Source organism: Balaenoptera ricei, chromosome 4 (genome assembly GCF_028023285.1).
Source record: "Balaenoptera ricei isolate mBalRic1 chromosome 4, mBalRic1.hap2, whole genome shotgun sequence".
Lineage (NCBI taxonomy): Eukaryota > Metazoa > Chordata > Mammalia > Artiodactyla > Balaenopteridae > Balaenoptera > Balaenoptera ricei.
Window position 1 is genome coordinate 2,874,811 of NC_082642.1, and position 23,547 is coordinate 2,898,357.

The 23,547-nt window shown below is 39.9% G+C and overlaps 1 protein-coding gene across 1 annotated transcript in view; it reads right to left on the reverse strand.

The window, feature by feature from the left end:
- Positions 1–20,373, reverse strand: part of GMPS (guanine monophosphate synthase) — an 89,789-nt gene extending 69,416 nt beyond the window's left edge. Inside the window, exon 1 of the mRNA XM_059920071.1 lies at positions 20,253–20,373. Coding sequence (XP_059776054.1) covers positions 20,253–20,279 — 27 coding nt within the window. The 5' untranslated portion in view covers positions 20,280–20,373. The remainder of the gene's footprint in view (positions 1–20,252) is intronic.
- Between the last annotated feature and the right edge of the window lie 3,174 nt (positions 20,374–23,547).

Sequence of the window (23,547 nt, forward strand, 5' to 3'; positions counted from 1 at the left end):
CATTTGATGATGAGCATTAGCCAACGGAGGAACAAGGTTATCTCTAGATAAATCTAACCCACTATTAATTAGCCCAAATCATCCTACTTCTAAAAGTTGGCAATGTACACACACACACACACACACACACACAGAAACAACATTCAGTAACAACTGTTGTCATACCATTAAAATATTAGAAGGAAAAGTTTTGAACCATGTTCACTCTTATCTGTTTAGTTACACTCACAGATTTTTTCTTTATATTGACCTTTAGTTTCCTGACTGACTGCATTCCAATTGTGACTGAGATCTACTACTTTAACAAAAAATACTTCTTTGGATGGTGATTCAAGTGTGTGTTGCCTGTTCACATGAACAAGAACCAAAGGTTCTTTGCAAAGAGACAAAGAAATAGAAATAATATTATAGATTTACATACCTAAACAGCCTCTCTTCAGTTCATCTCCCCATACTATCAGTATACTAAAGATAACCTCAGATGACACTTTTCATGCAGAGAGGAAAGATAATCAAAGGGCTTTCTCTTCCTAAATATACTGAGTTTGTGAACAGACTCAATTTTGCCTTTAATTACTTCTCCTAAAATACTTTTAAGAAGTAATTTTAGCTTAGATCTATACATTTTTTCCTAAGAAAAATTTTAAAGTTTAAGCATAGAATGTCACCATTTCACAGGTATTTAGCACATGGTCCATTTTTCAAGATACAACTATTATACTTCATAAACCCAAACTCCTTTCTACATCTTGCCCTTTCTACTGTAACATGTGCCTGAACTACACTTTGTTGAAAATAATGAGTTAACAGAACTTGAAAAAATTATGCACAAAATTGGTGAAAGTTAGGGAAGGAATCAAGCATGCATTCTGCCTTTCTACTCTCAACTCTGCCACAAGTAACCACACAGTAAATGAAAGAAAGTTCTTTATAAACAGTTCCAGAAAGAATAGAATTAGAATATCACCATTTTGCAATCTCTCATAAAATAATGTATTTAAGGCTACTGTGGCCCACAAAAGGATCAGTGCTGGTATGCAAACTGTTGCCAGTTCATAATAACAAAAGGTACATAAATTTTATATAAGCATTCATAAACTTATATAACAAGTTGACAGTAATTTTATTTCCTTGGATCTATAATAAAAATTTGGGGCTTTTACTTTCTATGTCTTAGAGTTTTAAATTTCTTTTGTCTAAAAGTTTATTGTATTTTGTAAAAATAGCAGTCACGGTAGGATTGGAAATTTTTTTTAAAAACTGGATCTTTATTGCAGATCTGTGAGAAGCACTGAACTAGGTGTTGGCTATTAAAATCATTAGGTTAAAGACTGATGAGAAATTTGATAACAGATGAATCAGATGGCAACACCCTGAATCAACCGATCAATCTTAACCTACGAAAATAGAGACAAGACATATGTAACTCTTTTTTTGTAACTGAAGTATAGTTGATTTACAATGTTGTTAATTTCTGCTGTACAGCAAAATGATTCAGTTATACATATATATACATTCTTTTTTTATATTCTTTTCCATTATGGTTTATCATAGGATATTGAATATAGTTCCCTGTGCTATACAGTAGGACCTTGTTGTTCATCCATTCTACATGTAAGAGCTTACATCTGCTAACCCCAACCTCCCACTCATCCCTCCCTCAACCCCCTTCTCCCTTGGCAACCACAAGTCCGTTCTCTATGTCTGTGAGTCTGTTTCTTTTTCATAGATAGGTTCTTTGGTGTCATATTTTAGATTCCACATATAATTGTTATCATGTGGTATTTGTCTTTCTCTTTCTGACTTACTTCACTTAGTATGACAATCTCTAGCTGCATCCACGTTGCTGCAAATGGCATTATTTTGCTCTTTTTTTTTTTTAAATAAATTTATTTATTTATTTATTTATTTTTGGTTGTGTTGGGTCTTCGTTTCTGTGCGAGGGCTTTCTCTAGTTGCGGCGAGCGGGGGCCACTCTTCATCGCGGTGCGCGGGCCTCTCACCATCGCGGCCTCTCCTGTTGCGGAGCACAGGCTCCAGACACGCAGGCTCAGTAGTTGTGGCTCACGGGCCCAGTTGCTCCGCGGCATGTGGGATCTTCCCAGACCAGGGCTTGAACCCGTGTCCCCTGCATTGGCAGGCGGATTCTCAACCACTGCACCACCAGGGAAGCCCTATTTTGCTCTTTTTTATGGTTAAGTAATATTCCATTGTGTATATATACCACATCTTCTTTATCTATTCATCTGTTGATGGACATTTAGGGTGCTTCCATGTCTTGGTTACTGTAAATAGTGCTGTTATGAACATAGGGGTACATGTATCTTTTCGAATTAGAGTTTTGTCTGGATATATGCCCAGGAGTGGGATTGCTGGATCACATGGTAATTCTATTTTAGTTTTATGATGAACCTCCATAGTAGCTGCACCAACTTACATTCCCACCAACAGTGCAGGAGGGTTCCCATTTCTCCACACCCTCTCCAGCATTTGTTATTTGTAAACTTTTTAATGATGCCCATTCTGACTGGTGTGAGGTGGTACCTAACTATAGTTTTGATTTGCATTTCTCTAATAATTAGCAATGTTAAGCATCTTTTCATGTGCCTGTTGGCTATCTGTCTTTCTTCTTTGGAGAAATGTCTATTTAGGTCTTCTGCCCATTTTTCGATTGGGTTGTTTTTTGTTGTTGTTGAGTTGTGTGAGCTGTTTGTATATTTTGGAAATTAAGCCCTTGTCAGTTGCATCATTTGCAAATATTTTCTCCCATCCTGTAGGTTGTCTTTTCGTTTTGTGTATGGTTTCCTTAGCTGTGCAAAAGCTTGTAAGTTTGACTAGGTCCCATTAGTTTACTTTTGTTTTTATTTCTATTGCCTTGGGAGACTGACCTAAGAAAACACTGATACGATTTACAGACATATGTAATTCTTACTATGAGGCACTAAGTAAACGTATGTGAAGGAAAACTGACCACATGTTTATAACTGCTGAGGTGAGTGACAGAGACATTATACTCTTTGCTCTACTTGTGCATGTTTTTAAATTTTCCATATGTAACAGACTACATTGGCCCTAATTCTTCACTATTCCCTATATCCATGCCTTTTGTCATGTCACTTTGCAGTTTGTCCTATTATAAGCAGAATATATCACTCTTGACACTGAGCTCAACCACGAGACGTGCTTTTGCCAATGTAATGAGGGCAGAAGTGATAGTGTGCCAAGCCTTAAGCCATTTTAATGTTCCTTGTCTCCTGTGCTTCTGCCATCATCATGAAAATACCAAGAGCCTACTTACTGATCCAAGCAAAGGATGAGAGTAGTGAAGCTTAGCTGAGCTCACCCACAAACTCCTAAGCAAGAAGTAAGCATCACTTGTCTTTCTGAAAATGTTTCTAATACTACCTAAAGTGAAATTTTTAAAAAACCATCTAACGCCAAAGCATCCACGGCAGGTTATGAATCAATAACAAATTATGATTCTGCTTTCCCTGGCCATAAATCGCAGAAATATATAAGAATGTAGGGGAAATTGTACAAAATGGCTACCATTACGTTTAGTTCTCTACGACCTTGACTTCAAAATATACATTATACTGAACCTTTGGCTTTAGAGATTAAAATATAACTGCATACTTACCTTTTTTTTTTAAAGGGGGTAACTAATGAAGGAAAGACATCAGGGAAGAGAAACCACTTAGAGGCACTATTAAATAACCTCTGGAGAGCTAGGGCTGGTGAACTCAAGAGGTACCAGACTAGACAGGATAATATGCCTCACAGACAAACCAATAGAAATTTTCTTATCTAGTACCTGAAAATAGCTTTTCTATGAAAATACTACACCAAATCCAAGGTTGCATTTTTAAAACATTCAAACTTGTTAAATCCAGAATGCTTCAAATTCTATTTATTTTTTATCAACTTTATTGTCAAATTATTTTTTAATTTAAAATTCAAATTGCTACTACCAAATAGTCATTCATTTCTACTGGTTTTTATAAACCTGTCTAAAAGTAGCCTGTTTGTCCACAAACCACATATTATTTTGATTAAAATACAGCTGAACAAGATACTTTAAAAATATCCTTAAGGATAAAATATTATAATGCAACTTTTTAAAAGTTTGTTTTACTATATCAAGATTTATCTCTTCCAGGCATCAAGTACCTATTATTACAGCCTAAATATTCCAAGCTGTAGGAAGTGGGGAATACCAAAACCTATCAGGGGCTATCTTCTGTTCCAGCAATTTCACTCCTAGGTGTTTATACAAGAGAAATGAACACCCAAGTCCACAAAAACTGGAAACAATCCAAATGGCCATCAATATGTGAATGGATAAACAAATTCTGGTATATCCATACTGTGGAATACTACATAATAATAAAAATGAACAAACTACTGATACACACAACATTGATAAATCTCAAAAACGTTATATTGAGTAAAAGAAGCCAGAATCATTGTATGATTCCACTGATATAAAATTCAAAAAGAAACAAGACTAATGTATAGATACAGAAATCAGAACAGTGGCTGCTGCTGAAGGAGTGGAGGAACTGACTTCCAAGGGGCATGAGGGAACTTTGGGAGGGATGGAAATGTTCTGTATCTTGATTGGGGTAGGGGTTATGTGGGGATATATATTTGTCAAAACTCAAATTGTACACTTAAAGATCTGTGCACTTCACTACATGTACATTTTACCTCTACAAAAACAAGCAAAATAAATCACCTATTTGTGACCTTTTTCAAACTACCATTTCTCTCCACAAACTGAAAGACAATGTTACAATAAGCAACTGTTACCCTCAGCCTTCAGGGGCACTGGATGGTCAAGCTCTGCCATGGTGTCAATAACAAGGCCAACAGTCACTCAAACCTTAGAGACACTCCTGTTTCAAAACCAAAAACCTATCAAGTTAAATCCACTTATGTGGATGGATTAATCATCCATTAAAAGTTTATACTTTTATCCCTAAAAATTTTTAGTCTAACTCAAGCTACATCCACTCAAAGTATACCAATTACCTCTAAAAGAGCTATCTTCTTCAGTGTGATGCTCTAAGTCTTGTGCCTTATTTTGCCCAATCAGATGCTGGACTTGGGAGGAACGTATCTCACAGTTCAATACAGTAATGCATTAATATGAAAATGATCCACTAAAATGTAAACTAGGGTCTCAGTCCAGCAACTGATCACACAAAGCAAGTTTAGTAAAAAGTAAATGGTAGGGAATTCCCTGGTGGTCCAGTGGTTAGGACTCCCTGCTACCACTGAAGGGGTCATGGGTTCAATCCCTGGTCAGGGAACTAAGATCTCACATGCTGCTGGGCACAGCCAAAAAAAAAAAAAAAAAAAAAAAAAAAAGTGAATGGTATCCCAACTCATTCTATGAGGCCAGAGTACTGTCCTGACACCAAAACCAAAGACATCACAAGAAAACTCCAAGCCATTATCTCTTTCTTTCTATATTTTGGCTGCATCGGGTCTTAGTTGTGGCACGCAGGATCTTTCGTGGCGGTGCACAGGCTTCTCTCTAGTTGGGGCGTGCAGGTCTTCTCTTCTCTAGTTGTGGCACACGAGCTCAGTAGCTGCGGCGCACAGGCTTATTTGCCCTGCAGCATGTGGGATCTTAGTTCCATGACTAGGGATCGAACCCGTGGCTCCTGCATTGGAAGGCAGATTCTTTACCACTGGACCACCAGGGAAGTCCTCAAGCCATTATCTCTTACGAATGTAGGTGTAAAAATCAACAAAATTAACAAACCAAATCCAGCAACTTACAAAAAAGGATTATACACCATGGCCAAGTGAGATTTATCCCAGGAATGCAAGTTTGGTTTAATATCTCAAAATCAATTAATCTAACGTATCCACACAATAAAGAACAAAAACCATATGATGATCAGAATATATGCAGAAAAAGCATTTGTCAAAAATCCAACATCTTAACATAATAAAGACAATCAACAAACAAAGAACAGAAGGAAATGCCCTCAATCTGATAAAGAGCATATATGAAAAACCCACAGCTAACTTTACACTTAATGGATAAAGACAAAATGCTTTCCCCCCAACTAAGATCAGGAACAAAGATTTCTGCCCTCACCACTTCTATGCAAAAGTATGAGGTATTAGGCAGGGCAATTAAGCAAGAAAATGAAATTAAAAGTATCTAGAGTGGAAAGGAAAAGTAAAACTATCTCTATTTGCAGATGACATGATCTTATATAAAGAAAATCCTGAGAGTTCCACTAATATACTATTAGAATAAATAAGCCTGGTAAGGTAGTAGGATACAATACACAAAAATCAACTGTATACACTTGTAATAAACAATCCAAATATGTAATTAAGATAAAATTCCATTTACAATATCATCAAAAAGAATAAAACAATTTAACTAAAGAAGTACAAAACCTATACTTAAAAAGCTATGTAACACTACTGAAAGATTTAGACATAAGTGAGAAAACACCCCACGTATGCATCAGAAAACTTAATACTGTTAAGATAGTACTAATCCCCGTACTGATCCACAGATTCAACGTGATCTCTATCAAAATCCTTTGCAGAAATTGATAAGCTTATCCTAAAATTCATATAGAAAGTCAAGGGACCCAGAATAGCCAAAACAAGCTTAGAAAAGAAGAACAAAGCTGGCAGACTCACATGTCCCAATTTCAAAGCTACAAAATGAAGACAATGTGATATTGGCAAAAGGACAGACATACAGATAATGGGACAGAACTGAGAGTCCAAAAATAAACGGTCAACTGATTTCTGAGGAGGGTGCCAAGGTCATTCAAAAGTAAAATAATAGTTTTTTCAAAAAACAGTACTGCAACAAGTGGATAGCCAAAAATTTAAAAAATGAAGTTGGTACCTTGCCTTATAGCATATACAGAAATTAGCTAAAATAGATCAAAGACCTAAATATAAAAATTAAAGTTATAAAACTTTTAAAAAGCATAGGCAATTGCACAAACTCTTCAGGATCTTGAATTAAGAATGTTTCTTAGATATGACAACAAAAGCACAGTGACAAAATTTTAAAAAATAAGTAGCACTTCATGAAAACTAAAAGATTTTATGGGACTTCCCTGGTGGTCCAGTGGTTAAGAATCCGCCTTCCAATGCAGGGGACGCCTGTTCGATCCCTGGTCAGGGAACTAAGATTCCACATGTCACAGGGCAACTAAGCCCATGCACCACAACTACTGAGCCCGCATGCCACAACTAGAGAGAAGCCCGCATGCCATAACTTAAGACCTGACGCAGCCAAAAATAAAATAAGTAAATAAACAAAATTAACTAGGCCTATTTAAAAAAAATTTTTTTTAAAAAGCTTTTATTTGGCAGAAGACATCATTAAGAAAGTGAAAAACAACATACAAAATGGCAGAAAATATCTGCAAATCATATTTTTGATGAGACCTGTCACTAAAATAAAGAATTCTTACAACTCAATAAAAAGACAAATAACCCATCTTCAAAATGGGCAAAAGATCTGAACAGACATTTCTTCCAATAAAATATACATGGTCAATAAGCACACAAAAAGATGCTCATGATCATCCTTCAGTAGGGAAATGCAAATCAAAACCACAATGAAATACCACTTCATACTCACTATGATGGCTATAATCAAAAAGACATGTGTTAACAAGGATGTGGAGAAATTGGAACCTCATAAACTGCTGTCAGAAATGTAAAATACTGCAGCCACTTTGGAAAACAAATACTGCAGCCGCTTTGGAAAACAGTCTGACAGTTCACCGAAAGGTTAAACATAAAATTACTACATGACCCAGTAATTCCCCTTCTAGGTATATAACCATGAGAAATGAAAAGTTATTTCTATATAAAAACCTATGCAGGAATATTCATAGCAGCATTATCCATAATAGCCAAACAATGTAAACAACCCAATGCCCATCCACTGATGAATAGATAAATAAAAGGTGCTATATCCATACAATGGAATACTATTTGCTAATAAAAAGGAATAAAGTACCTATACATACTACCAGATGTATGAACTTTGAAATCATTATGTTAAGTAAAAGAAGCCAGTCACAAGAGACCACATATTGTAAGATTCTAGTCATATAAAATGTCCAAAGTAGGCAAATCTATAGAAAATAGATTAGTAGTTGCCTAAGGTTGGGAGGGAGAGGCGGGGGGGTGGGGGGAATGAGGACTGACTGCTAAAGGGTACCGGATTTCTTCTGGGGGTAATGAGAATGTTTAAAAATCGACTGTGGTGATGGCTGCACAAATCTGTGAATATACTAATAACTACTGAATTGTGCCCTTTAAATGGGGGGGGGCAGAATTTTATGGTATTTGAATTATATCTGAATTAAGCTTTTACAAAAATAAATTTTTTTGAGAAAAGTATGGTAGAATCTAGGTGGTGGACACAAATGTTGACTAAAATTTCTTTTAACTTGCTTGTCTGAAATTTTTCATGAAATGTTAAAAGCAGGAAAAATCACAGCATAAAAAAGTTTCACTATTACCAATAATATACCAAAACAATGATCTATCCACAACCATTTTTATGCATCAAGAATCTCCCAAATTAATTAGGGATTGTTCACCCAAAAGTTGTCCAAAGCAGATTTTAGAATTCTGGAGTCCCTGATTTACATTCACAACGAAAACTCAGAGGATAAGAATTAGTTCTCCAAATTATAAACAAGGTGAGGGTGACTTAATTTTACGTAAACCTCCGTTGAGTTTTGAGAATAAAAAGGGTTCTGTTCTCCTGTTGACAAACACAACAAATAGGGAATTTTACATGTCCAGGCAGTTTTAAATGTTTGGGAAACATCCTCTGCAAATGTTACGGCAGACTAGAGCAGATTATTTTACCTTTTGGTCAGTTTCAACATTGCTGGTTCTCAAGTTTTAGAAAGCAAGTAATTTGACACTGAATTTTTTTTTTTTTTTTTTTTGGCCGTGTTGGGTCTTCGTTGTTGCGTGCGGGTTTTCTCTAGTTGCAGCAAGCGAGGGCTACTCTTCGTTGGGTGCGCATGCTTCTCATTGTGGTGGCTTCTGTTGCTGCGGAGCACGGGCTCTAGGCACGCAGGCTTCAGTAGTTGAAGCATGCGGGCTCAGTAGTTGCGGCATGCGGGCCCTAAAGTTAGCAGGTTTCGATAGTTGTGGCAGGTGGGCTCAGTAGTTGCAGTGCAGGCTCCAGGGTGCACGGGCTTCAGTAGTTGTGGCTCACGGGCTCTAGAGCGCAGGCTCAGTAGTTGTGGCGCATGGGCTTAGCTGCTCCACGACATGTGGGATCTTCCCAGACCAGGGATCGAACCCATGTCCCCTACATTGGCAGGCAGATTCTTAACCACTGCGCCACCAGGGAAGTCCTGACACTCAATTTTTAAGGAGTTTAGAATAACTCCCAGAATAGTTACTAATTCAGAAAAAAACTATTTTAATGTATACACATTAGGCTTGAATTTCAGCCAAATTTTAAATACATGTCACTAGAGAAATCAAGATCCAAATTCAGGATGATATGTACTCTGTAACTGGAGTGACCATATGGCCCAGTTTGCCCAGGACTGTACTAATTTACAGCTGTTATTCCCACATCCCACCCAACTTAACAACTGTCTCATGTTTTTCATTTTTTAAATATTATTATGAATAACTGCATTAAAGTAAGATAGTATGGGTTTGCTATATTTCCACTTTATACTTCCACCTTCTACCATGGCTTTGCCTAGTACTCTGTGGAGTGCAGGTGCAGTTAACAGAGTTCTCACTTCAACTTCTGGTTCAATCTAAAAGCCAACCACTGAGAACCCATCTCTCTCTTTCCTGACCCTTTCCTGATCAAAGAAGTACACTTGGACACTAACTCTATCCAGCTGTGGGTGCTGATAGCAGAGTGTTTGAAGCTGCTGTCCCGGCCAGCCACTTGGTGTACATGCTAGTTGTGCCACAGCCATTCTTCAGCTTGCAAAATGCGCATAACCTCCAGGCCTCCATCAGCTGGGTCAGTGGGATATGTAAGGTGTTCATGAAATACATGTAGGAAAGAGACTCTTTGTATTCCTGTGCATAATGTACAGAGAGAGTAATCTGCACTTAATGCTACAGTAGTTTTGCTGTTTATTTAATTGGATTTACACGATACAGCAAATATTTATTTTATTTGGTAACATTTCACAGCAATTATTATAAATTTAAATTATTTTTAGCATCTCCTTTTATGCTCAAGTGCCCCAGTTTACACAAAGAGTATATGGTCACACTACAATAAACAAAGACCTTATTCCCTATCAAGTTGTAGTGGACTACATGAGTGAATTTACAGACATAACTACATAAAGCATCTCCTGGGTCCTCAAAACCATGAACCCGAAGGGATGGCAAGGGTCAGCCAACCAGAAAACTAATATCACACTACTACTATAGTAAAGCTATTTTTGAACTGCTGTGATTCTTAAACAAATACAAAAAAACCCACCAATTCTACATGGGAAGAACATTCTACACAACCTAGAACTATATATGTGACACAAAGATTCTAAGTTCTATTACTTCTTTGTTGATTCATAAAGTGCTTCAGAATCATAAAGTGCTTCAGAATCACATATTAACCCTGAGGACTTCATTGACTTTGAGCATCTAAACAGAGTTTAGGTTAGAAGGAGGCATGAAAACAGTTTAAGTACCTTAACAAAGAAAAACTCCATGGTTTTGGATAGCAAATAATCATTCATTACTTCAAACAGCATCCTTTAAAATATACCATTAAATAGCCTTAAAAAGTATCAAACACATTTGAATGAGTATAGGACAAAACTATGTATATTTTTAATTCTTAAAAGACAATTATTTTCCTTAAGAGACAAGTTGGCCCAAGGTGATCTGAGGTTCCTGGAGGAATCTCAAAACCTTTCAAGTCTAAGAACAGAGAACAATAAAAACCATTCCTTTTGTCTGTAACAGCTCTTCCTTAACAGATAGGACAAAATCTGGAGGGAAAAAAAATATCCAACTTTGACCTTTGAAAAAAATGTACTATAGGGTTATCATAGAAGGATAGTTTTTCCATTCTCAATGCACCCCAAATAAAAATCTCAGGTCATCTTTTCATTCAGTTCAAAACTTAAATTTGAAAATGGCAAATTTAAATTTTCAACATTAGATGTCATTAAAGATTCTATATCACATGCAATCAACAAGTATTTACAATAAAAAACCTTTAATCCAAGTATGATATACCCTAGTCAACATCTCAGTGAAGGTGGTGGGGCAGGTCCTACATCTACTCCAAAAGAGTCTAAGGTTTAGGAAGAGACCTTCAAGATGGAAGAGGAGTAAGACATGGAGATCACCTTCCTCCCCACAGATACATCAGAAATACATTTACATGTGGAACGACTCCTACAGAACACCTACTGAACGCTGGCAGAAGACCTCAGACGTCCCAAAAGGGTAGTGGTGCTCCGGCCGGGTGTCAGGCCTGTGCCTCTGAGGTGGGAGAGCCGAGTTCAGGACACTGGTGCACCAGAGACCTCCCGGCTCCACGTAATATCAAACAGCGAAAGCTCTCCCAGAGATCTCCATCTCAACGCTAAGACCCAGCTCCACTCAACAACCAGCAAGCTACAGTGCTGGACACCCTATGCCAAACAACTAGCAAGACAGGAACACAACCCCACCCATTAGCAGAGAGACTGCCTAAAATCATAAGGTCACAGACACCCCAAAACACACCAATGGACACAGTCCTGCCCACCAGAAAGACGAGATCCAGCCTCATCCACCAGAACACAGGCGCTAGTCCCCTCCACCAGGAAGCCTACACAACCCACTGAACCAACCTGAGCCACTGGTGGCAGACAACAAAAACAACGGGAACTACGAACCTGCAGCCTGTGAAAAGCAGACCCCAAACATAGTAAATTAAGCAAAATGAGAAGACAGAGAAACACACATCAGATGAAACAGCAAGGTAAAAACCCACCAGACCAAACAAATGAAGAGGAAATAGGCAGTCTACCTGAAAAAGAATTCAGGGTAATGATAGTAAAGATGATGAAAATCTTGGAAAGAGATTGGAAAAGATACAAGAAACGTTTAACAAGGACCTAGAAGATCTAAAGAGCAAACAAACGATGAAAAACACAATATGAAATTAAAAATTCTCTAGAAAGAATCAATAGCAGAATAACTGAGGCACAAGAATGGTTAAGTGACCTTATCCATTTTATCTATTGAGATAGATAGAAAGATAAAATAGTAGAAATAACTACTGCAGAGCAAAATAAAAAAGAGTGAAAAGAAATGAGGACAGTCTTAGAGACTTCTGGGACAACATTAAATGCACCAACATTCGAATTATAGGGGTCCCAGAGGAGAAGAGAAAAAGAAAAGGACTGAGAAAATATTTGAAGAGATTATAGTTGAAAACTTCCCTAACATGGGAAAGGAAACAGCCACCCAAATCCAGGAAGAGCAGAGTCCCATACAGGATATATCCAAGGAGAAACATGCCAAGACACATATTAATCAAACTATCAAAAATTAAATACAAATAAAAAATATTAAAAGCAGCAAGGGAAAAACAACAAATAACATACAAGGGAATCCCCATAAGATTAAAAGCTGATCTTTCAGCAGAAACTCGGCAAGCCAGAAGGGAGTGGCAGGACATATTTAAAGTGATGAAAGAGAAAAACTTACAACCAAGATTTCCCAGCAGGGATCTCATTCATATTTGATGGAGAAATTAAAACCTTTACAGAAAAGCAAACGCTAAGAGAATTCAGCACCACCAAACCAGCTTTACAACAAATGCTAAAGGAACTTCTCTAGGCAGGAAACACAAGAGAAGGAAATGACCTAATAACAAACCCAAAACAATTAAGAAAATGGTAATAGGAATATGCATATCGATAATTAGCTTAAATGTGAAAGGATTAAATGCTCCCACCAAAAGACACAGACTGGTTGAATGGATACAAAAACAAGACCCGTATATATACTGCCTACAAGAGACCCACTTCAGACCTAGGGACACATACAGACTGAAAGTGAGGGGATGGAAAAAGATATTCCATGCAAATGGAAATCAAAAGAAAGCTGGAGTAGCAATACTCGTATCAGATAAAATAGACATTAAAATAAAGAATGTTGCAAGAGACAAGGAAGGACACTACATAATGATCAAGGGATCAATCCAAGAAGAAGATGTAACAATTATAAATATATATGCACCCAACATAGGAGCATCTCAATACATAAGGCAACTGCTGACAGCTATAAAAGAGGAAATCGACAGTAACACAATCATAGTGGGAGACTTAAACACCTCACTTACACCAATGGACAGGTGCTCCAGACAGAAAACTAATAAGGAAACATAAGCTTTAAATGACACAACAGACCAGATAGATTTAATTGATATTTATAGGACATTCCATCCAAAAACAGCAGATTACACTTTCTTCTCAAGTGCACACGGCACATTCTCCAGGATAGATCATATCTTGGGTCACAAATCAAGCCTTGGTAAGTTTAAGAAAACTGAAATCGTATCAAGTATCTTTTCCAACCACAATGCTGTAAGACTAGATATCAATTACAGGAAGAAATCTATAAAAAATACAAACACATGGAGACTAAACAATACACTACTTAATAACCAAGAGATCACTGAAGAAATCAAAGAGGAAAGCAAAAAATACCTAGAAACAAATGACAATGAAAATACAATGACCCAAAACCTATGGGATGCAGCAAAAGCAGTTCTAAGAGGGAAGTTTAGAGCAATACAATCCTACAACAAGAAACATCTCAAATAAAGAACCTAACCTTACACCTAAAGAAATTAGAGAAAGAAGAACCAAAAAACCCCAAAGTTAGCAGAAGGAAAGAAATCATAAAGATCAGACCAGAAATAAATGAAAAAGAATTGAAGGAAACGATAGCAAAGATCAATAAAACTAAAAGCTGGTTCTTTGAGAAAATAAACAAAATTGATAAACCTCTAGCCAGACTCATCAAGAAAAAAAGGGAGAAGACTCAAGTCAATAGAATTAGAAATGAAAAAGGAGAAGTAACAACTGACACTGCAGAAATACAAATGATCATTAAAGATTACTACAAGCAACTATATGCCAATAAAATGGACAACCTGGAAGAAATGGACAAATTCTTAGAAAAGCACAACCTTCCGAGACTGAACCAGGAAGAAAAGGAAAATATAAACAGACCCATCACAAGCACTGAAATTGAGACTGTGATTAAAAATCTTCACGGAAGCACAACCTTCCGAGACTGAACCAGGAAGAAAAGGAAAATATAAACAGACCCATCACAAGCACTGAAATTGAGACTGTGATTAAAAATCTTCCAACAAACCAAAGCCCAAGACCAGATGGCTTCGCAGGTGAATTCTATCAAACATTTAGAGAAGAGCTGACACCTATCCTTCTCAAACTCCTCCAAAACACAGCAGAGGAAAGAACACTCCCAAACTCACTCTACGAGGCCACCATCAACCTGATACCAAAACCCGACAAAGATGTCACAAAGAAAAAAAACTACAGGCCGGATATCACTGATGAACATAGATGCAAAAATACTCAACAAAATACTAGCAAATAGAACCCAACAGCACATTAAAGGGATCATACACCATGATGAAGTGAGGTTTATCCCAGGAATGTAAGGATTCTTCAATATACACAAATCAATCAATGTGATAAACCATGTTAACAAATTGAAGAATAAAAACCATATGATCATCTCAATAGATGCAGAAAAAGCTTCTGACAAAATTCAACACCCATTTATGATAAAAACCCTCCAGAAAGTAGGCACAGAGAGAACGTACCTCAACATAATAAAGGCCATATATGACAAACCCAGAGCCAACATCATTCTCGATGGTGAAAAACTGAAACCATTTCCTCTAAGATCAGGAAGAAGACAAGGTTGTCCACTCTCACCACTATTATTCAACATACTTTTGGAAGTTTTAGCCATAGCATTCAGAGAAGAAAAAGAAATAAAAGGAATCCAAATCGGAGAAGAAGAAGTAAAGCTGTCACTGTTTGCAGATGACATGATAATATACATAGAGAATCCTAAAGATGCTACCAGAAAACTACTAGAGCTAATCAATGAATTTGGTAACTAGCAGGATACAAATTAATGTACAGAAATCTCTTGCATTCCTATACATTAATGATGAAAAATCTGAAAGAGAAATTAAGGAAACACTCCCATTTACCACTGCAACAAAAAGAATAAAATACCTAGGACTAAACCTACCTAAGGAGACAAAACACCTGTATGCAAAAAACTATAAGACACTGATGAAAGAAATTAAAGATGATACCAACAGATGGAGAGATATACCATGTCCTTGGACTGGAAGAATCAACATTGTGAAAATGACTATACTACCCAAAGCAATCTACAAATTCAATGCAATCCCTATCAAACTAGCACTGGCATTTTCCCCAGAACTAGAGCAAAAAATTTCACAATTTGTATGGAAACACAAAAGACCCCGAATAGCCAAAGCAATCTTGAGAAAGAAAAACGGAGCTGGAGGAATCAGGCTCTGGGACTTCAGACTATACTACAAAGCTACAGTAATCAACACAGCATGGTACTGGCACAAAAACAGAAATACAGATCAATGGAACAGGATAGAAAGCCCAGAGATAAACCCATGCACATATCGTCACCTTATTTTTGATAAAGGAGGCAACAATATACAATGGAGAACAGACAGCCTCTTCAATAGTGGTGCTGGGAAAACTGGACAGCTACATGTTAAAGAATGAAATTAGAACACTCCCTAACACCATACACAAAAATAAACTCAAAATGGATTAAAAACCTAAATGTAAGGCCAGACACTATAAATCTCTCAGAGGAAAACATAGGCAGAACACTCTATGACATAAATCACAGCAAGCTCCTTTTTGACCCACCTCCTAGAGAAATGGAAATAAAAACAAAAATAAACAAATGGGACCTAATGAAACTTAAAAGCTTCTGCACAGGAAAGGAAACCATAAACAAGATGAAAAGACAGCCCTCAGAATGGGAGAAAATATTTGTAAATGAAGCAACTGACAAAGGATTAATCTCCAAAATTTACGAGCAGCTCATGCAAGCTCAATATCAAAAAAACAAACAACCCAATCCAAAACTAGGCAGAAGACCTAAATAGACATTTCTCCAAAGAAGATTGCCAACAAACACATGGAAGGATGCTCAACATCACTAATCATTAGAGAAATGCAAATCAAAACTACAATGAGGTATCACCTCACACCAGTCAGAATGGCCATCATCAAAAAATCTACAAACAATAAATGCTGGAGAGGGTGTGGAGAAAAGGGAACCCTCTTGCCCTGTTGGTGGGAATGTAAATTGATACAGCCACTATGGAGAACAGTATGGAGGTTCCTTAAAAAACTAAAAATAGAACTACCATATGACCCAGCAATCCCACTACTGGGCATATACCCTGAGAAAACCAGAATTCAAAAAGAGTCATGTACCACAATGTTCACTGCAGCACTATTTACAATTGCCAGGACACGGAAGCAAGCTAAGTGTCCATCAACAGATGAATGGATAAAGAAGATGTGGCACATATATACAATGGAATATTACTCAGCCATAAAAAGAAACAATATTGAATTATTATTTGTAGCGAGGTGGATGGTCCTAGAGACTGTCATACAGAGTGAAGTCAGTCAGAAAGAGAAAAATAAATACTGTACGCTAACACATATATATGGCATCTAAAAAAAAAGGTTCTGAAGAACCTAGGGGCAGGACAGGAATAAAGATGCAGATGTAGAGAATGGACTTGAGGACACAGGGAGGGGGAAGGGTAAGCTGGGGCGAAGTGAGAGAGTGGCATGGACATATATACACTACCAAATGTAAAATAGATAGCTAGTGGGAAGCAGCTGCATAGCACAGGGAGATCCGCTCGGTGCTTTGTGACCACCTAGAGGGGTGGGATAGGGAGGGTGGGAGGGAGACACAAGAGGGAGGAGATATGGGGATATATGTATATGTATAGCTGATTCACTTTGTTATAAAGCAGAAACTAACACACCACTGTAAAGCAATTATACTCCAATAAAGATGTTTAAAAAAAAAAAAAAAGTCTAAGGCTTAGATGGGACCAAAAGTGGGAAACTTGACAAGTAGTCCAAAGAACTTTACTCTCATAGTCTTGCCTTAATAAAACTGAAAAAAGTTACTATGTCTAATGTTTGCTACATACATATATTCATATAAAACACTGAATGGTTGTAAAAACTTTTTAAAGAAAAGCTGACTGCCTATGCTCTTGTTTATATGAGATAAGATCTTAACTAAATAACATTATATCAGCTCTTTAAGGAAAAGAATAATCTCTGCCTTGGATGGTTAACCAAAGTAGCCCTGAAGAAAAAGAAAAGCCAGCTATGTTTTTTCAGCTTAGGAAGCTAGAACTCATAAAGGTCCTTTCCAGCTCTAAAATGATACTCTGTGGGTAAAACTAATGAAAACAGCCCAAATCCTTTTACAAAATTTAGGTAGGTCTCTCCCTAATTTCTATCATGCAGAAATGTCTTTTTCGAAAACCCCGAAAAATACTGAGATGCACCAGAATAGGAATCAAAATGAGCTTTTTCCCCACTTTATCAACTAAGATTTACACACAACTGTCAGAAGCACAATAGATATACAACGGAAGCTTGGGTCCAGTACCTGTATTTCACACCAGAGGGAAAGGTGGTTTCAGTGGTAAGCTATGGAAAATAGGTGCCTACTTAGATTTCTGGGTGGACCTCTCAGAATATCATATTTCACTTACTTTACTCTGCAAACCCCCCCATATTTAAACATCTCTTTACTTTAAATGTTTCTTATGATCAATGACATATCATTGATCACATCATCAGAAAGTTTTTACATATCATGGCTTACTTATAGGGGTTTTTTTTTCCCCTCCTTAGGAGTACATGAAATAATCATAGATGTGATGAAATGTTATTTTCTTGGATTGCTCCTCTTGAAAATGCTTTCAATTTGTTTTACATTTAATTGTTAGTAAAGTAAAAAAAAAAAAAAAAAAAAAAAAGGGAATTCCCTGGCAGTCCGGTGGTTTGGACCCGGCGCTTTCACTGCTTGGGCCCAGGTTGGATCCCTAGTCTAGGAAGTAAGATCCCACAAGCAGCCGAGCAGCACAGCCAAAAAAAAAGAAAGAAAGAAAGAAAGAAAAAAAGACACATGCTTGCTTATGCTACAAAACATAAAGAACCTTGAAATAAAAATAAGGTAACCAGCAATTCACCTGGGTCTCAAATATATCAAACTGATAAGATTCTCTTTAAAATTCAAGTTGAACAAAAAAAAAAACATACCAGCTAGGAAAAATACTGTATGTTGTATGTTCTGTACACTGGAGTCAGGTAACTTGGAAACTGAATCTTTTAACTTCTTGCTGTCACTCAATTTTGCGTAAATACTGTTTTCAAATCAGCACATATTTTTCAAAGTCTGTAAATTAGGTTTGAATCCTCCTAATAACACAGTCATTTCCTCTACCAGCACAAAGATGAATCTTTTCAATGATTTTACGGCTCAAAATTAAAGGGAGAAGAAAAATGCTTTGTAAGTTAACGAGTGTACAGGAAAGAGCTGTTATGTTGAGGTTTACATAAGCTTCTGAGGTCAAAAACTAAAGGTTAGCGTGTCTTAATTCACGTTTACAATCTTGAGAAAGAGCTCCAACTAGTCTGAGCACTAGTTTTCCTCGGTTTAAAGGAGTTTATCAGCTACCTTAATCTTTACTCATTTGTGCAACAAATATTTCTTTGAATGTTTACTAGAGAGTAAGCAATTATTCATGGAGAGGACCCACTAAGATGTGACTAGGCACCACCTTTATAAGAGAATACTGCCGAAAAGACAATTCTACCTGACTTAGAACACCAATTCCCACCTGATGTTTAAAGTTCCACACATCCTGAATGAAACGTAATGAAGTAATTTCTTAGAGCCAGGCCCTAAACAGCGTGTGGGAGGTAAATTTCGCTTAAATAGCAATTCAAAACCGCGCGGGTTCCCGCTGACAACACTGATTGTGCGGGTCTGAAAGAACTCCAGGTCAACGACAATTTTAACACAGAAGTGAAAGCGAAGGTGCTCAATTCAGAAGCGACACGAAAGAAGAGGGTCTGAAGAAGTGAGTCGGAGGTGACGAGAAACGCAGAGGCGGCCCAAACTACTCCCTCCACTCGGCACATTGAGTTAACTTCTCCCGCACCCGGGACTCGCGACCCCCCCAGTTCCCGGGCGCGGTGGCGGCGGCCTGCGTCCCGGAAGGCGCTCGCAAAACCGGGAGCGGGTCCCATCGCAAACCAACTTGAAAAATAAGGAGTGAGCGGGATGGGGGCGGGGCTGGACACACGCTCCTTCCCTCGGAGAAGGATGGGGGGAGGGGAACGGAGTGAGAGACCCTCCGGCCACCGGCCACCGGCCCCGACCCCGGGAGGGCGCTGACGGGGGCTGAGGGGGGAGGGCGCGCGGTCACGCGGCCTCATCCAGAGCCGGCCTCGCCGCCGCGGACCCCAAGGCCGACGTGGGGGAACCCGGCGAGCCCCACCGAGGGCAGGCGGGAAACGGGGTGGCGGGAAGACGGGAGGCCCGCCCAGCTCCAACGCCGCACGCGAGGCCCCGACCCCGCTCTGCCTTCGGCGGGCCCCGGGAGCTCCACAAAAGGCTGCCCGACTCCTGAAGGGGCTGGGTGAGGGCTGAGGAAGCCCCCCTCACAGACAGACAGACACTCACTCACACACACACACACACACACGCCCGCTCGCCTCCCTACCCCCACCCTCCGACCGCGCTCCGCGGGCTCTGAGCCCCACAGCGACGCGGGGGAGGCTGGGGCCAGCGGCGCGACCACGGGAAGCTGACGCCCTCCCCGACGCCAGGAGCTCGGCGGGCGCAGGAACCCCGACACGCAGACAAAAATCAACAAAGCACCTGCCGCTCCCGAGGAGAAAACATGCCACAGGCCCCGACTGGGGGCTCTCCGACGCGCCGCTGCCAGGGCCGCAGGGCTCCGCTGGCGGGCTGGGGGAAGGAGGCGGGGAAGGGCCCCGCGCGGTGGCTCCCCGGCCCCGGAGCCTTGCCACCGTCCGGAAGCGGTGAGCCAGGGACCCCCCACGCCAGAGACTGACCTTGGAGTCTCCGTTGCACAGAGCCATCGGGGCTGGGGCGGCGGCGGCGGCGGCCAGAGATGAGACGGGGCGGGAGAGGGCCGGTGGGGGTCGACGCCACGGGCCGGGGCTGAGGAGGAGGCCTGGTCGAGGAGCGGGCGGGAGGCGCGGAGAGGAGCTGACCGCCTGCGAAGCGCCGAGTGGAGCAGCAGCCGCGGAGCGCGGGCCCCAGCGCCGCGGGAGAGCAGACCAGCAGCGCGCACGCTGCCCCCGCCTCCTGCTTCCGCACTGGCCGGCCACTGGGAGGAGCCAGAGCCCTTGTGGCTAGGCTGCCGAGCAGCGGACACCCGCAGCTGCCGCCGCCGCTGCAGCCCAATAAGCCCGCCTCTGGAGGCGGGGACTTCGGCGTCCGGCCCCGCCTCCGGATCCGTCCGGGCCGCCCAGGCCCGCCCCCGGGAGTAGAAACCCGCGGGTATCGGGCCTGCCCACCCACAAGAGGAGGGGCCTGCGGCACCTGGCCGCGCCCCCGCCCCTGTCTGGCCCGCCCTTTGGAGGAGGAGCCCGCGGCGCCCAGCTTAGCTGCCCCGGTCCCGCCCCCGTACCCGGCAGCAGGCGCTGAGAGGAAGGCCGGTGGCGCCCTGCCCCACCCCCGCCGCTAAAGCTGGCCTCGGAGAAAAACCCAAGCCGCAGTGCGCTTACTGTTTGGCCCGCCGGCCCGCAGCCTTTGATGCGAGAGGCTGCTGGCACTGAAGAGGAGGCCTGCAGAGAGCTGGGTCACTGGGGAACGCTTACCCAGTGGTGCGGCCTCATCCCAGGTTGCGGGTCAGGGGGAAGGCCAAGGCTGCTTTGAAGAGTTTCGTGGTGACTTCAACGTGGACTTAAAAGTGACATTTGATCACTTAGGTCCCTCAAAAGTTCTACAGCGGGTGCAGAATTTCCCAAAGGAAGGGGTTTGGGAGCGGCAACCTGGTGGGAAACTGGACCGGCGGAGTAGAGCTCTGTTTGCACAGCAGTATTTTTATTTGGATTGTTTGTGGGAAAGGGAGGAACTGTAGTCTCTCCAGCTACTCACTGGTACCCGTCAATGCAAGTATTACAGTACCTTGAATTTGGTCACTTGTGGGTCTAAATCAGGGTTGGGGAATAAATAGTAACACTTGGGGCGGCTTTCCGTTTACAAAGCCTTTTAACAGATATTCAGTTAATATTATAATACAGCCAATATTTGCTGAGCTCATGCTGTGTGTCAAGCTCTAGTCCAGGTATTAAGGAGCTAGAGTGAGACTGCCCTGACTTCCAAAAACTCATTTTATTCTAAATAATCCCGTGGAAGTAGTGCAGTAAGATTGATGTTCTTATCCGCTTTTACTTATAAGAAATTTGAGGCCCAGTGAGATTATGTGCTTTTGCCTCTCTATATAGGAGGTAAGGGGTACCTGACCTGGGAAGGGATAGACAGTTTGTTAGTAAAATATTTACAGGATCAAAAGGCCCAAGGCCCTCCTGGACCTCACACTCAAGGAAAGTATTTTACTTACCTTTTTTCGAAGTGAAAAATGGATACTTGAACTTTCTAAAGCCATGGAGATTGTGTTCTCTTGATAGGTCTGAGTGAACAATCCAGAGAACAGTGTGGTAACCAATAGGAGAATTGCATTAACATCCACCTGGAATGGAATGGCATGTGATGTGACGGCATTAAGGATTGGCTAAACCCCATCTGTATTAGATAATGTCTAATTTAAATATATTCTAGTGGTCACTTGTGTTTATGGCTAAGAATGTCAGCATGTACCGGAATCCTTATAGCTTAAGTCTTCTGCAGCTTTTGACTCTATTCACCCCTTCCTCCTTCTTGAAACTGGATGTCCTTATAGGGCACCATAGAGGTATCTTTTTACCTCCATGATTGTTCTCCATCACCTTTTCTTGTCCCTCTTTGTATATCTTTCCTATAGGAGGAAACTTAAGTATTGGTTTTCTTCAGTATTTCCATTCCTAGCCCTTTTCTCATCTTATTCTTCACCTGTGTTTCCCTGGGGCACTTATTTAAAAATATAGACTTGCTTAAAAACACCTTAATAGGCTGTATGTGATGACAGCTCTCTCTTCTGAGCTCCAGGTCCCTATTACTGTGTACATCCCCAGTTAGATGTTAAATGTCATAGTGGGTCCCAAACTCAAGTCCGAAACAAAACGTTCAAGACTATTCTTGTTAATTTCCTGTTCATTTTATATATCAATTATTGAAAGAGGGGCACTAAAATTTCCAACGGTAATTGTGATTTTATCAGTTTCTCCTTATAGTTCTATCAGTTTTTGCTTTGTGTATTTTGAAGCTCTGTTTTTAGGATCATAAATGTTTAGAATCATTATTGATCCCTTTATAGTTATGAAATGATATTTTTAGATCCCCAGTAATATTCTTCACTCTGACATCTACTGTGTCCAAAATAGCATGCCTGCTTTCTTGACTGGTTCTTGGCGTGATATATCTTTTGCAACCCTTTATCCTGTTTGTGTCTTTATGTTTAAAGTGTTTCTTGTAGACAGCACATAATTACGTCTTGCTTTAATTGGAGTGTTTATACCATTTACATTTAATGTGATTATTGATACGGTTAAGTTTAGTTCTTTAATCTGGAGATTCTCAAGGCAGTAAGCTGAGGCAGTTGAAGGGCTCATCTTTTTTGCTTCCCATCTCTCAGGGATCTGTCCTTTGTTGCTTGATATCCAGTATCTTGCAACCATTGTTGCATATATTTTGTCCGAGTTTTCTGTTATTGTTGTTTCCAGGAGGGTGCATCCAGTTCGTTACTCCATTCTGGCAGAAGTGGAAGTATTTTAATGATTAGTTGAGGCATCTTAAACCTGTAAGGTCTTCCTTCTGTTACCTGTCCTATCATATTTTTATATGATTATTAAGGTTAAGGGTGAAGATTGCCCTGAATTCAAAACAACTTAGGCAACATAGAATAGTGATGCTGATTCTTATAAATGTAATTGTGTGGTTTCTAGGACCAATACATTTTAAAAGAAACATTTCAGAAAATCCACAGAGAGAAAATTTACTTGACTTTTCAGATTTGATGAGTATCATATCATAAAATATTTATTTCAGGTATAATCCATGGTCATCTTATTTCATCTTTCAAATGTTTAATATTTTAAATCTACCATTAACAAAAAAATTAACTTTTAAACTTATGAAGAACATTAGATGTTAACTTAAAATGTGGAAGGAAGTACATAGTTTTTCAAAATCCTTTTAGGATGGTATGTGAGTTAGAAAACAAAAACAACCTTGAAGACAACT